At 35.1% G+C, this 15,323-nt stretch overlaps 1 protein-coding gene across 3 annotated transcripts in view; it reads right to left on the bottom strand.

The window, feature by feature from the left end:
• Positions 1 to 1,810: 1,810 nt before the first annotated feature.
• Positions 1,811 to 15,323, bottom strand: part of NRIP1 (nuclear receptor interacting protein 1) — a 109,238-nt gene continuing 95,725 nt past the window's right edge. For all 3 annotated transcript variants that reach the window (XM_058296105.2, XM_058296104.2, XM_058296106.2), the window contains exon 4: positions 1,811 to 9,001. In XM_058296105.2, the coding sequence (XP_058152088.1) occupies positions 5,183 to 8,656 (3,474 nt within the window). In that variant the 5' untranslated portion in view covers positions 8,657 to 9,001 and the 3' untranslated portion in view covers positions 1,811 to 5,182. The remainder of the gene's footprint in view (positions 9,002 to 15,323) is intronic.

Consider the following 15,323-nt stretch of genomic DNA (forward strand, 5'->3'; position numbering starts at 1 on the left):
CCCACTGTTCAATCCTTGATCTATCCTAACAACTAGATAAGGGAAAATACAATCTCAGATAATGCAACTGTACTGCACCCACACTACTATTGCCCTATTCATGTAGCTGTCCAAAATACAGGCTATGACATATCCAATGTTAGACCATTTCATTTTCCAGATATGAACTCTGAGGTGAATGCTTATCAGCAGATATGAGTAAAACTAAAGTAGTCCACAGTATTGTAAATTTTTCTCAAAGTTCAGAACACCTACCAATGAAGTGTGATGAAAAAGCAAAAGTGGTAAAATAGAAGCTTTTTTCTAGATGTGTCAATAAAGAGACCGAAAGGCCCCAAAATTATCTTCATTTGACTGAAGCACAGTATTTTATCATTTGGGTACTACTGAGGTGTATATATTTCCTTTTAGACATTCTTGTGACAGCCCTTCCACAGGACTGGAATGGATGGTACTTGTATTTTATTTCCAATTTTTTGGACTAACTTCAGAATACATTAATTCTTGTATTTCAGAACAGGGTCTTTAACTTACTTGTAAAGATGACATCTTTGAAATTTTGTAAATATTAATGTAGGAACCATTTAGACAAATGGAGTATTAAATTAATGCTAAACATCAGGTTTTCTCACCAACCCTTACAAGGTTAATATGAGTTAGATAACTGTTCTTTTTCTGTAAATTTTATAGAACAAAGGAAAAACAATACACTTCAATACTGAACACTAGAGATTTAATTTCTGTAGCCAGCCAGACTCATCAATCTAGTGGTACTAGTGGTAGGAAAAAAATTTCAAAATTATTTATGAAATTTACACATTACCAAGTTTGAAAAACAGCCTTGCACAGCATGGGTGATCATTATCTGATTTCCATTTTTTTAAGATATTTAAAGAATTGCTAACTGGATCTGTCTTCTTAAAAATTCCTGTTAGGCAATTTATTATTTGATGCATTAAACTTTTTCACCATAAAAATAAATGTATTTTTTCATCTTTGGTCCTAAATGACAGCTGTCTATATTTAGAGCAAGAGATAATTAACATTTAATAATGTAAAACAGCTATATGTATTTCTATTACTTGAACTTTTTTTTTTCTTTTTTTGAACAATGCTTGTAATATCATTGAGAAGCTGCAAATTTTTCACTGCTAGATTCTAATGGACCTCTTAAAGGCCCCACCCACCTCAAAAAGAAAAATCATCTTTGGGAAAGATGCCTTCCTCTTAAATCATCATTAATGATACATGTAGTAAAAGTTAAAAAAAATCCTTGGCTAAAGGTTCACATGTTTTTTCTTCTTAAAAATAAACTTGTCTCCATTATTCAGTACATACATACATTGCTAATCATTCTCTATGACTCATTACTTATTATATACAGCTTAGGTTTACATGTGTGTGCATATACACACGTACATTTCTGAAAAATGTTTCAAAATAAACACCCATTAAAAATGACATAAAAGCCCTCTAAAGAATCTTCTCTTAAAGCATATATCAAACATATATTTTGAACACTGTACAAATTCTTTTCCATTTTAAAAATCTACTGTGATGATTCAGTTACAAACTGAATCATGGAAGAGCAGGTAGGTAGGATAGTCTTTAGACTGATCATCATTTTCAGGTATCCTTCAACTACCCCGTCAGTAGATGCATTAACTCACTGGCCACCTACCCCAATGTCTTTTTTTTTTTTTTAGGAAAAGGGCAAAACATCCTTGAAGACCTATTAGTATTTTCATATCCATTATGTTTATGGAAAACCAAAAAAAAGTCCACAAAATAACAGTCATTTCAAACCAGGGACAATGCATTTTTTTCTCATTTATTCAAATTCACTGCAGGAAGTAAACACTAAAAGATTAAAAAAACAAAAAATTCACACTGCAATATGTACAATTTCATGGCATCACATGAAGAAATTAAATTTCTAATAAAAATGACAAATCATATTACTGAGCACATCACATCAAAACTGGTTGTGTAAACCCCAGAATGCATACCATGAATGGTAATGTGCCTGTATTCCTGTTTTGTTAATATCAGAATACTCCTGGAATACTGTTTCCAATGTGATTAAAAAATTCATGAAAGTAGTTGTGTGAATTCTTTTTGTTGAAAAGTGGTTGACTTGATTTAAAAAAATTTTAAGACCCTTGGATTCAAAGCACATTCTCTCACAAAGCTTACACCATAGACGTCATGTCCAGAAATGGAATATTGCCATGTTAGGATGAACATCTGATCCGACTTAAGACATTTTGCCAAATGCACAGATGCACAGGGTCCCCCATGCACTTTTCATGCAGCAGGAAATCACAACTTAAATAAAGGGTTTATTCTATACATTTACCCAGACTTGCAACAGTATACATACATGCACAATTTTTAAACCTGTCTGATTATATTTACACTTATACATGGAATATACAGAAACCAAAGAGTTAATTAAAAGCCTTTTCTGTTGCATTAGAATGATACAAAATATGTATTTCTCATTAAGGAAATCACTATTTACATCACTTTTAAAAACCAATTTTAACATCTTCATGTAACAAGTCAATATATATATACATATTATATATATATATATAAAATATATACTCTCACCAGTTTACTCTTCTGTAAGATGCAGCAGAGAATAAACAGGTAATGCTACCTTACTGATGTCAATGACAGCTGTAGTACCCTTTCACAAATGACTTTAATAGGAAGAAATTGTCTACAAATCTAAAATAGTCCTTGAAAACATGATATGTGCATCCTTGTATCTACATTTGCATAAACAATGTGAATTGTGGATGTAGGCTCTTTCTCATTGCTTTTCTTTAAAATCAACCTAAACTCAAAGTGGGGACATTCTCTAGAAAATCGGCACAGCATTCTTTGCAATCATATTTATTTATGTATTACATATTCTCATTCCTTTAATTATTAACCAAAAAACCAACTAAACAAAAAACTGCAACTCTGGCCCTTGACATTCTTTTACCTGACCTCAATTTCACTCACTTGTAAAAGCCCATTTTCCCCTAACCAAGGGAGGATACCAACATTTAAAAAAAAAAAATCTCCAAGGTTCCAGACCTTTCATAATGGTAGAAAAAAATGACTTGTTTAGAAACTTATTCATATAGTATAGACAATAATATTGTCACAGAGTAAATATGGGATGGAGTACAATATATCCACTGGCCAGTGGAATTTTATTTCAGAATAAGCACATGCCGTCTTCTCTCCATGATGTAGCGTAATATTCACTCCTGACTCTATTTTATATATCCACTATTTACAAACTATTTTGAGAAAAAATAACCATTTAGGATTTTAGATCATATTAGGAAATAACACCCATTTTTACTATAAAAAGCTTAGAAACAACTTCAAATAGAACTTCAAATAGATTTCCATCCAATTAAGTTGATTACATAATAAATTTTGATAGGTCATTTGCTAAACTGATTCACAATTAAAAATGAAAATATTTGGTGAATGAATTGTAGACTGTAAAATCTGAACTTGAAAACACATACTTGTATCAGGACCAAAACCCCATGTGGCTCAATAATATATTAAGCTATTTCAAGACAAAAATCAATGTTTACTTTTAATCAATATTTAAAAATAGACCCATGGAGTGACTGTATACAATTCTGTCACGTATATGTGCCCGTTGTACTTTTTTGATCAGTCAGTTTGAGTTTAGTGCCTTTCCTAGTTTTGAACTAAACATTTCCATCTTTGTCAGTATTGTTCTTAGGACAATCATTTTAAAAGTTAAGGATGTGTTCATCCTAAATCACCTGAGTTTGGTAAGTGGCCCTGTTATTCCATCCGTAAGGCTAATTAAGTAGATGTTACTCACTGGAACACATAAATCATCACAGATTTTCCTGAGATGTTGAGCCTAATATGAAAGTTGTCCCTTTCACCCAATTTTTATCATAAAAAGTATTCTGAACCCGATTTCCAAAGACATAACGGTAATATATGAACCACAGTATTGCAAATTTTGAGTTGATGTACAATTGTGTTGGGGGGAAATAAAGGCATCAAATAGTTTTGTTTTAGAGTCCTTATTCTATATTCTGAGAAAAGTCATAAGCAATGGTTCCTAAACTTCATTATGAAGAACCATCTAGGGAGCATGTTAAGATGCAGATGGAAGATTTCCAAGTCCAATGGTTCTGTAGGTCTGAGATGCTGCCTAGGAATCTATATTTTAAAACAAGTGCTCCAGATTTTTCTAATGCAGTTAGTCTGATTCCAGCTTTACAAAATCCTGGTCACAAGACTAACAATACCATAGGAATGGTGAGAATTCACTTTTACAAGAAATGGTGGAAAATGTCCAAAGAAAAGCCATTTTGCTTCTGTTAAAAACAATTTCTTAAATATTCAACTATTCAGGAAACCACTTGAAGATAAGTTTTAACTTTCCTAATTCTGTAAAAGGGATGTTTAGTACAATAGTCAAATACAAAAATGGAAATATGCCTTTTTTAAAGTATCTATCAAACCTCCCTCAATTGTAATGACTACTTACTAAGTAGTACGAGGTTTAAAGAATGTGTGTTGGAGAGGATGGACTGAAGTAGACACTTTTAAGAAGCACAAAATCCTCTCCAAGAGTTAATGTTAGCAAGACTGAAAAATAAAGCATTTTTTTCTCATTTAATTTTGAATGGGATAATAGGAAGTAAATCAGGAAGTTTTTTTAATTTAATAACAACTCTTTATAGAGTTATTTAACTGGACATTTTGGAATTATATTATGTAGGGCTGACTTCTGAAAAGCAAAATGAAGTACACTAGTAACAGGATGGATGAAGGGCATCAAAATGCATTACTCCACCATTGATGGAGATTAATCTTTTTAATTTATGCCTCTTATTTATGCTTATAAAAGAATTTCATTCATAGGCTACTCACAGTTGTTGTCTGATGCATACAGAAGAGATAAACAACCAATTGCTAATTCAGTAGTTTCCTCATGACATCTAATATAAAGCAAAAAGTAGTATGCATATTTAAATATCACCAGTAACCAATACTTTTCAAAATGAAAAAGTTTCAATTATACCATGCTATTCTCAAAACATGCTCTTATTTATACAGATCTCAAGTCCATACTAATTAGTTTTAAAAGATCCAAAAGCTGGATAGCCGGTCCATTTTATTCTGATTCTTTCTTTATTGTTAGCACATTTCCCACAAGTCCATAAACTTCTCCATTTGCGCTGTGTGGGTGAGAAGCATTTTTCCCCATATGGCTATTGTAAGGGCTTCTTAAATTGAAGGCAGAAGCTTTATTTTCTGCAGCAGAAAGTAACTCTTCTTTGATTGTAACCTGTGAAACACTTTTGGCACATGAAGGCTCCCTCCAAATATCCTTGTCCTGGGTTTCTCGACTGGTAACAGAATTGCCTCCTTTCTGGAGCATGTAATACAGTATTGGGTTGGTTTTGGTCAGTCTTGGAGAGTCTTTTTCATACTCATTTTTATCCACATCTGTGATAACCCACTTGATGGGCCCCTTCTCAGTGGGCATAGAACAACCATTCAAAAGCCCAGATTCTGGTCTGGACCCTGCACAGTCCAAGTGCTCAGGGAAAGGAGAACTTACAGGAGTTTTTACTACTTCTGGGTATGAAAATGTCCTATTATCTACGCAACTGTTCGGCTGTGTGGAAGTGTACATCAGTCCATTTAAAGAAGAAATGCTGAATTCAGGTTTGCTATTGGTCACACTATTTTTGTGTCCTTTCTTTTTACTGTTGACAACAGAGTTACTTCTGTGCTGGGACAAATCTTTCACACAGTTTTCTGAGAGAAGCAGCTGTTTCAGAACATTGAAGCTTTTGCTCTCTCTGGCCCAACTCCTATGTTCGCTTTCACTGGCTGAACCATGACCTGCAGGGTACTTAAATTCAAGATCATTTCTGCTGAATTTCATTTCTTGCTGGTTAAGCAAAGACCCGTACAGTACCTCCGGAGCACTGTGATTGTTTGCAGCATCAACGTTATTTTTCATCTTTTTAAATGGATTTTCCAAAGTCTCAGTATAAAGCTTCCTTTTCTTAGGGACCATGCAAAAATTCTTTGATTCCAGAATTGTCAGGTCACTATTTCGGTGACTTTTGTCTAGATCATCTGCCAGGTAACTTTCTTGGTTTTGTCTCAGCAATCGACTTAACAGACCATTCTTCGATAAAGAAAAATCCTGAGGTGAAACAGGCTCCAATTTAAAGTCCTCAGATGCTGGTAAGGCAGCTGCACTTCTCTGCACAGTAGGAGCCATGCCTAAGAATGCATCAGCCTTAGCATCGTGGCTCAAGTGCACACTTGTATTATGAAGATGCAAGTCATCACAAGGCTCAGATTTTATTTTCACCATCACAATTTGTTCACTTAAAGCTTTATCGGTGTGTTCCTGAGTACTTTCATCTCTTGAAGGAATTTTCTCTTTCTTTTCACTCTTACCTTTGTTGGGGTTTCCCAGCAGCAACTGGAGGACAGTGCGTCTTTCAAGCAGATTTTCTATTTCAGAACCACAGAGTCCTGTTTCGGGAGCTGTTGGCTGAGCAGTGAATGCTTTATTTTCTTCAGCTGCATTTGTTTTATTTGAGAGCAGAGGGCTAGTCAATCTATCGATCATACCTATAGGTTTATCTGTGTTTACATTTAACAGCTGTTTACCAGGTCTCTGCGCTTCCACTGACATGGAAGACTGCATTCCACATTGTGCCAAATTTTGTAACAACTTACTGGCACTGAAAGTTGCAGAGTTTTGTGCACTTTCACTTGGGACTGGTTTCTCTCCTTGTGATTCTTTGCTTTTTGTAAGGTCCATCAAGTGGTTTGATGCACTGTTGGTTAGCTTTTCAGGCTGCGTATTGCAGGCATATGGTGGAGAATTCCATTTGATGACTAGAGAGTGCTGAGAAAGATTGATGGGAGAGTCTGCTTTGGTTGAAGTAAGTAATGGTGGAGTGCTCAATGGAGTAGTCCTATTTGCACCTGGGCTTTCTATTACAGATGTCCTCGTATAACTGTGTGAATTAAACTTCGCCACATCATTGTGTACTCCCTGAGGCATGGTATTTGTTTCTGCGTTTTCTTCATTTTTATGACCAAGTAGCAGTTGAAGAAGTGTGACTTTCTGGTGGGAATTTAGCTTAGAATTCTTAGAGGGATCTTGATCTTCTTTACCATCTACATCTGGGACTTTTGGATCCCAAGTGTTTAGCAAGGATTGAGTTAAGTTATCCAGAGAAACAGGTTGCTCACATTCTGGTTTTTCAATTCGATGTTTACAAGACAAGTCAATGGGAACACAGTTGGAATAAGAGCTTTCATCACCACTGCTATCATCTGTAAAACTAGGATTGTTATCTGAATATTCATCAATAGTTGTAGGTGTACTACTCTCCTCAAAAATGCTTCCTCTTTCACTATGATTGAGTTCATTCATTGGCTTAGGAATGGTCTGGCTTTTAAGAAGATGTAAGAGCAAACTATTATTAGCAGCTTGTTTTATATTGTTTCTTTCAATTGAGTTCTTATAGCCCGTATTTTTGGGGGAAGAAGGAATGATACCCAGGGAACTTTGAAATGCTGTAGAATTACTTTTGCTAGCTATTAGTTTGCTTGACGATGTTCTTGCCTGACCATTGAGATGGCTTGACACTCCTTTTGAGAGCTGGAAACTGCCAACTTCCTTCTGGCCATTTTCTTGTAATCTAGCCATAGCAGCAAGTCTTTCACTTGCCACTTGATTTGCATTCTGTGTTTTTAAAGCATGTTCCCGAGAATACTGCTGCAAATGGGCTTCACTTGAAAGGAGCAGTGCTAACTGGCTACAAGCAACACTAGGCTTAGGTGAAGTGGCAGGACTAGCCCTTTTTTCCACCATGCTTGCAACAGCCTGCAATCTTGCAGCACATGATAAGGGTTCACTCATAACCTTTGTTGCACTTTGTCCAACATGATGAGGTGATTCTACAAACCTATCTCTGATGAGGTTTTTAGTCACATCAGGAAGATTAGTCTCGGGCTTTTGATCTTTAGCTTTACTTTTCTTCAGCAAAGTTTTTAAGTGACTTGATGCAACACCATAGCACCTTAAATCTTTCTCAACTTTTAAAGAATCATGACTGAGGGCATATCCTTGCTCCTTGAGGCTCTGCCTAATTTGTTGTGACAGAGCCACAGTCTGCAGCCTAGAGCTAAATGACTGAAGCAAAGAGGCCAGTAATGTGCTATCCTGTTTGCCTTTGGGCACACTGTCAACCATGCCAGCTAGCAAAGCCTCCTTCTTTACATTTAAATTTACGATGGAATCAGACAGCCTCTTTCGCTTTGCTGCATGCCAGTCCTCAGAAGACTGCAAAAGTCTGGCTTTTTTGAGATGCAGCATGCCAGATCCCTGATGTGTATGTGTACTGAGAACTGGACCATTATTTTGGCAGGTGGGAAACACATTGCCAGAAATGTTAAAGTTCTGATTTTCTTCATTATGCCCAGCAGACTTTTTATCAACCTCAGTACCTGATCCCCCTGCTGCCTGATGCATTAGTAATCCTTCTAGGTAAGTTAAAACAATAGAATCCTGGTGCACATCAGAGCCAAGCTCTTCTCCATGAGTCATGTTCAATAGAGGTACTCACGAGGGCTTGGTTTCTATTCACTTTAAAGAAAGGCTTTCCGCGGATGAATTAGATGTAACTTTAATAAGTAAGTGTCAGTTTATCATCTTCCATAGCAATGAGACAGAGATCTACAGTCACATTTCGACCAGGACTTCTTATGGCAATGTCAAGATAAAAGGCAGGCAAACTCCAACGCAGTTTGAACAAAGTGCTGATCAACTCCTAAGCAAGGAGAAGCAGAAGAATCCTTAATACATGGGTCCACAGCAGCAAGGAGATATAATCCTTAGTGAATATATTGCTTTTCCTTCTTCATCTTTTGTTCCCCATTAAATGTAAATGTTCTAAAAAATAAAAATACAATAGAAACCGTTAAGGTGCTGCAAAACCAGGAACATGCTATGAGGCCTATAAGCAAAACAACAGAGCATTTCCAAATTTTGTATTTTTTATATATGTGTGTACACGCATATATGCATGAGTGTGGATGTGTGTATATAGGTACATTATTTTCATCATTCCTATTAAATTTGATATCTATTTGAAATCCTATGGTCTAATCTATATTGTTTAAATGATCACATTAATTAGAGAAAATAAGTTAATATTTATAGCTCTGTCTTCCAAAGCTCTCCAAATTTTGAATTTTCATAAGTATCTTTCTGCAAAGTATGTAAATGCTGAGTCTCCTCTAAGATCTATTAAGGAGCTAGAATCAGCTTCCTTACTTGATTCTATTTCAAAGAAGAAACAAATCAGATGTAGAGAAAAAGGAAAGGGGATGTACATGGCATGGTCTTGTCAGCTGAATCTGATGTGCCTAAAGATGAGGTCTACAGAACAGGTTCATGTCTCACATCATCATTCAAACATCAGACAGTCCAATATTAACATTAAGAATTTCTTATTTCAAAGAAATAGAACACTACCAAGTTTAAGACTGCTTTGTGAGCCTGTGCAAAGTGTAATGTGATAAACTTAATCATATTCATAAACATTAAAATATAACCGCAAGTTTACCCACCCATTGGTTTTCCCATACTTCCTTTATTAAAGACAGAGAGGGTGATTCTTCAGATGCTCATTCAAGTCTGCCTAAGGTTTTATTAGTTTATTTTTAAATCCTTAAATCTCTGTTCTTCACAAATGTGCCCTATGAGAAATTTTAATGTGATATCTGTAACTTGCAAAATACAGAAGATAGGGCATACTATGTATGTAAAGTGCGATGAGAAATTTCTTTCATTAGTCAGAATTTATAAACATTCCACTGATGTTTAGTATCTAAGAAGATTCCAAATTCCCATCACCAACATATATATATATATAAAACACAACTCATTGTATATATGAGTTGCAAATGGAAGAACTCATTACATTTCTGAGAACTTGTTTAATAGATTTTTAAATCAAATTTGAGCTTAGGAAGGGAGCCACTTTCCCTTGAGAGAGATGCTGGAATTTCATGCAGTTTGTTATTCAAGATGCCAGAACATGCTGTTCATGTTATTAGACCTCCTCAGTTCTATCAACCACTACCTTGGTCCCTTGGAATTTTAAAAGTTACTTTTAATTTAAAGATTATCTGGTAGCCTTTTAGGTAAAAGCTTATATGAACATCAACTTTAGGAAAGAATTACCTGATTACATAAAAAAAGCTGTATTAATTGGTTAAAAGGATAAAAAAAATTATACCCCAAAGAAAAAGCTACAGAAAAGAGACAGTACCAATTAAAATAACTACATTGCAAGTGAATAAGGAGTAGGATGAGAAGAGCCTTTCTTGAGATTTCAAAACCAACATTTTAAAAAGGTTACTCTGCTTTGCCTCAATGTACCTAAGTACAATGAACAGTTTAAGAAAACTCATAATGATAATGAAACAAAGATAATTATGGCAGAACTGATGACTGCCACTTAAGATTCATTTTCCCATTTCCCTTACTAATAGAACCCTGATTTGTTTTCTGGGGGTACGAGATGTAACCCCACTAGCATTACATTTTCCCACTGATCTATATCTTAGAATTGATGATATGTTGTTTAGTTGGAGACATCTTTTTGTTTCTTAGTGGTACAGAAAATGATGCCTTTTACAAATGATGTTACTTTGAAGCCGATAAAAACATGGTTTTATAATTCTCTTAAAAATGGTTAATACATAATTCTCAATTAGCTAGAAATTTAACAATCATTTAAAAGGGTATTCAAATCCACTGTACTTTCCTCCAAATCACTGCCAACCTTTTGTTCTTGAGTGGACTGAAGAATATCATCCAAAATCATGTAAATCAAATGATAATTTATTTGGAGGTGGCCTTAAAAAAGAAAGCGCACATCATAAAAGCAGAAGAATGAAATATGGTTACTTTCTTTTTCTTTCTTTTTTCTTTTTTTGAGGTACTAAGGTCAGGGATTAAACCTGGGACCTCATATGTGGGAAGTGGGTGCTCAAATACTGAGCCACGTTGATAACCCTGAACTGGTTTTTTCATTTGTTTGCTTGTTTGTTCCTTTGTTGTTTTTAAATCTTTTTAAAAAAAATTTTAGTCAGTTTTATTGATACATATTAATAAAGTGTACAATCTATCCAACATGTACAATCAATGGTATCTGGTATAATCACATAGTTGTGCATTCATCAATGCAATCACCATTATTTTCATTATTCCAATATTAATAGTAATAACAGACAAAAAAACCCAGATGAACAAATAACTTTAATCATTTAATATTTACCTTTAATATTTACCTCTCAATCTCTCTAAGTTTCCCCAGTAATACATAGCTGCTAGTTCATTTCCATCTAATTTATGTACATTCATATTTTTCTTTTAAGCATTTAAAAAAAAATTTTATTGATACATATTAATAGAGCATAAATCCATCCAACAAGTATAATCAATAATATTTGGTATAATCACATTTGTGCATTCATCATCCCAATCACTCCCAGGGCACTTTCAATATTCCATTAATAATAATAATAAACAAAAAACAAAAAAAAAACCTCTAGGCTCGCAATCTCTCTATGCCTCCCCTGCCATACAAAGCTGCTATTCTTTTTCCTTCTCTCTAATGTATTTTTATTTATATTTTGTAAAAAGTTTTATATATGCAATATCACCCATTTTCATGTTTTACTTGAGTTTTTACTTATACATTTCAAGGTTAGTTTTTAGCTTTCCTTCTAGTATTACACACGAGCTTAGACTTTCCTTTTCTAACCACTGTCCTACCCATATGATAGCATTGCTAGTTACAAACACTGTAACATGCTTTAATCATTTCTATTCATTTCCAAAGATTTTACAAACAACCTTTTTAACAATTCTGTACAGATTAACCCTCAACTTTCCTTTCTCTACCCTCCTCCTATTTTCTGGTGACCTATATTTTAATCATTAACTCCACGATTTTACACAGCATTATTTAGCTAATAGCACAGTCATACACTATTTGTCCTTTTGTGTCTGTCTTGTTTCATTCAACATAATTCAGGTTCATCCATGATGTCACTGCTTCACAACTTCATTTCTTCTTACTGCTGCATAATATCCCATCATGGGTATACATCACAATTTGTTTATCAATTCAGACAACAGAACAATATAACAACCGAGAGCCAAAAGACAAAATGGATGAAGTAAATAATGCCTTTACAGTAATAACATTGAATGTTAATGTACTGAACTCCCCAATCAAAAGACAAAGACGGATAGACTGATAGAATGGATAAAAAATATGAACCATCTAGCCGACCCACTCAAAATAAGGACACAAACAGGTTAAAAGTGAAAAGCTGGAAAAAGGTATTCCATGCAAATAGTAACCTGAAAAGAGATGGAACAGTGATATTAATAGTGGACAAAATAGAGATTTCAAATGCAAAACTGTTAAAAGGAATGAAAGTCATTATAAATTAATAAAAGGGGCAATTCACCAAGAATAAGTATAGTAAATATTTATGCACCTAATCTGAATGCCCCAAGATACAAGAGGCACACATGGCAAAACTGAAGGGAGAAAAAGATGTCTCTACAATAATAGTTGGAGACTTTTAATACATCACTCTTAGTATTGGACAAAACATCTGGACAGAGGATAAAGAAAGAGAGAGCTTGAATAATATGATAAATGAACTGGACATAACCAGGTATCTATAGAGCACTGCACCTAAAAACAATAGTTTTGGGTCCATCAACTGAAGAATATTTCTTTGTTTTTTAGGAGGCACTGGAAACAAACCTGGGATTTCCCATGTAGGAAGCAGGTGCTCAATTGCTTGAGCCACATCTCCTCCCTCATTTCTCATTATAAAACAAGAAAACACAACTCAACTTTTTTTTTCTTTAAGATTTTTTATTTATTTCTCTTCCCTTCACCCCCCCCCCAGTTGTCTGCTCTCTGTGTCCATTTGCTGTGTGTTCTTCTGTGACCGCTTCTACCCTCATCAGCAGCACCAGGAATCTGTGTTTCTTTTTGTTGCATCATCTTGTTGTGTCAGCTCTCCATGTGTGCGGTGCCATTCTTGGGCAGGCTGCATTTTCTTTCGCGCTGGGCGGCTTTCCTTACAGGGCACGCTTCTTGTGCGTGGGACTCCCCTATGCAGGAGATACTCCTGCGTGGCACAGCACTCCTTGTGCGCATCAGCACTGCGCATGGGTCAGCTCCACATGGGTCAAGGAGGCCCGGGGTTTGAATCGTGGACCTCCCATGTGGTAGGCAGACGCCCTAGCCATTGTGCCAACTCCGCTTCCTCTCAACTTTTAACATACCTTCAAAAGCATGAAATGACACATACAAAAATGTTAATTAAGCTCCTTGGGTCTGAGGCCTAATTATAATTAAAACAGTGTAACACACTCAATAACTGAACATTATAATAAGTTAAGTTTTTGAATAAACAAGCTGCTAACTAGGAAGGTACTTTTATATTTAAACACACATACACACTCACCCACTGAATGCAAACACAGATGAGAAACAAAATAATGAAATCACAAATTTGAAACAATACACTTTACCTTCATGGAGGTAAGCCAGAACAATGAGAAAGCAAAGATCATTCTCTATTCAATTTGGTTCATTTAATTCAATACAACAAACTATTAGAAATTTTCTTGGAGAGCTGTCTTAGGACAACACTGAATTATGTTAATTAAAAATAGAGGAATGGGATAAGCAACCTCCAGAAGACAAAGCAAGCTGAATGAATGTGCACCTTTAAGTTTCTAAGATGGTCCTGATTTACAATACTCTTCTCCACAACCATGCTATTTCTCTTCATGTGACTTCAGTATATAAGTACAAATAAATTATTATTTGTGATCTGCAAAAACTTCTTAAAAGATTTTGAAAAGAAAATACAAATAAAAACAATTTTAAAATGCACCAATTTTTAGTTTAGTATATACATATATAATATGTATAAATTTAATTGTGTTTGTAATACACTATACTATCACATCTTCCTCCAACAAAGGGTGCAAGAAACCAATTTAGAATAAATTTGAAAGAAAGATGAATAATTCTTTCCAACAAAATTCCATCTAAGTCACAGTACTTTTATTTATTTGAAAAGAAATTCTATTAAAGAATTACATGAAGCAGTGAAGGAAAAAGAGACTCTCATGGAAACTTTAGTAAGATGAATTTTAAGTCAAAGCCACCTGATTGTGGTTACTGGGAGACTGATAAACAGATGACACCAAGGTCAACACCTACCAGCATTCTAGCAGAAAATGAAATGCATAAGAAAGCAGGAATTCTGGGACTACTTCAGGCCTAAATTCATTTAGATTCTACTATTAATGGCCCTTCAGAGAATAGTTAGCTAAATTTCTTTCAAATAACTTTTTCTTATTCCCCTTTTCAACGAACAAGGGAGAAATCAAACCAACTCTTCCCACCTTTTCTGAGTCTTGCCTTTTTCATTTTTGTAGTAGAGAAGTTAGTTTGGAGATTTAGAAAAAAAGAAAAGGAGGCATGATACTGGATATAGTAGTTTCTTGGGACAGATATTAGAGTATGATGTAAAATATCATGCCATGTTTTCGTTTGCAAAGGGCAGCCAATAAACCATGTTGGCTTTTATAAAGGGTATTAATTTGGGTTAAAAGCTTACAGTTCCAAGGCCATGAAAATTACAGCTCAAGACACCATGAGACAAGCTTCTTACCAAAGTCAGCTGACATGTATTGAAGCAAGATGGTAGGCAATCTCTACCTTATATCTGCCTTCCCCTCTGAGCTTCCTTTCTCCAGCTCAGCTGTTCTGCTTTCTTCCCAGTTTCAGCAGCAAGCTGGCATAAGGCTGTCTTTTTCTGGGCCTCCTATAACAGTCTTGGCTGTTCCACTCTCTTCCCAAGTTCGGCTATAAACAGGGCTGGTCTCCTCTTGAGCTGCTCTGTGGGCCCAGCCTCTAGGGTGCTACAAACTTAAGCAATCACCTCTCTCATATTCCAGAATAAAAATATGCTAGCTCCCTTTTTCCTCTGTCTCTGTCCATGTGAGTCCATTTATGTCAGACCCTGAGTCACAGATCATTGACATAGTCACAGATCACTGACATAGCCCAATCCAAAGCCCTAAAGATCAAGTAACTAATCAAAGATCCCTTGGGAGAATTTAATATAATCAAAGGGTATCACACCCAGAAGAATAG

The sequence above is a fragment of the Dasypus novemcinctus genome, chromosome 4 (genome assembly GCF_030445035.2).
Source record: "Dasypus novemcinctus isolate mDasNov1 chromosome 4, mDasNov1.1.hap2, whole genome shotgun sequence".
NCBI lineage: Eukaryota > Metazoa > Chordata > Mammalia > Cingulata > Dasypodidae > Dasypus > Dasypus novemcinctus.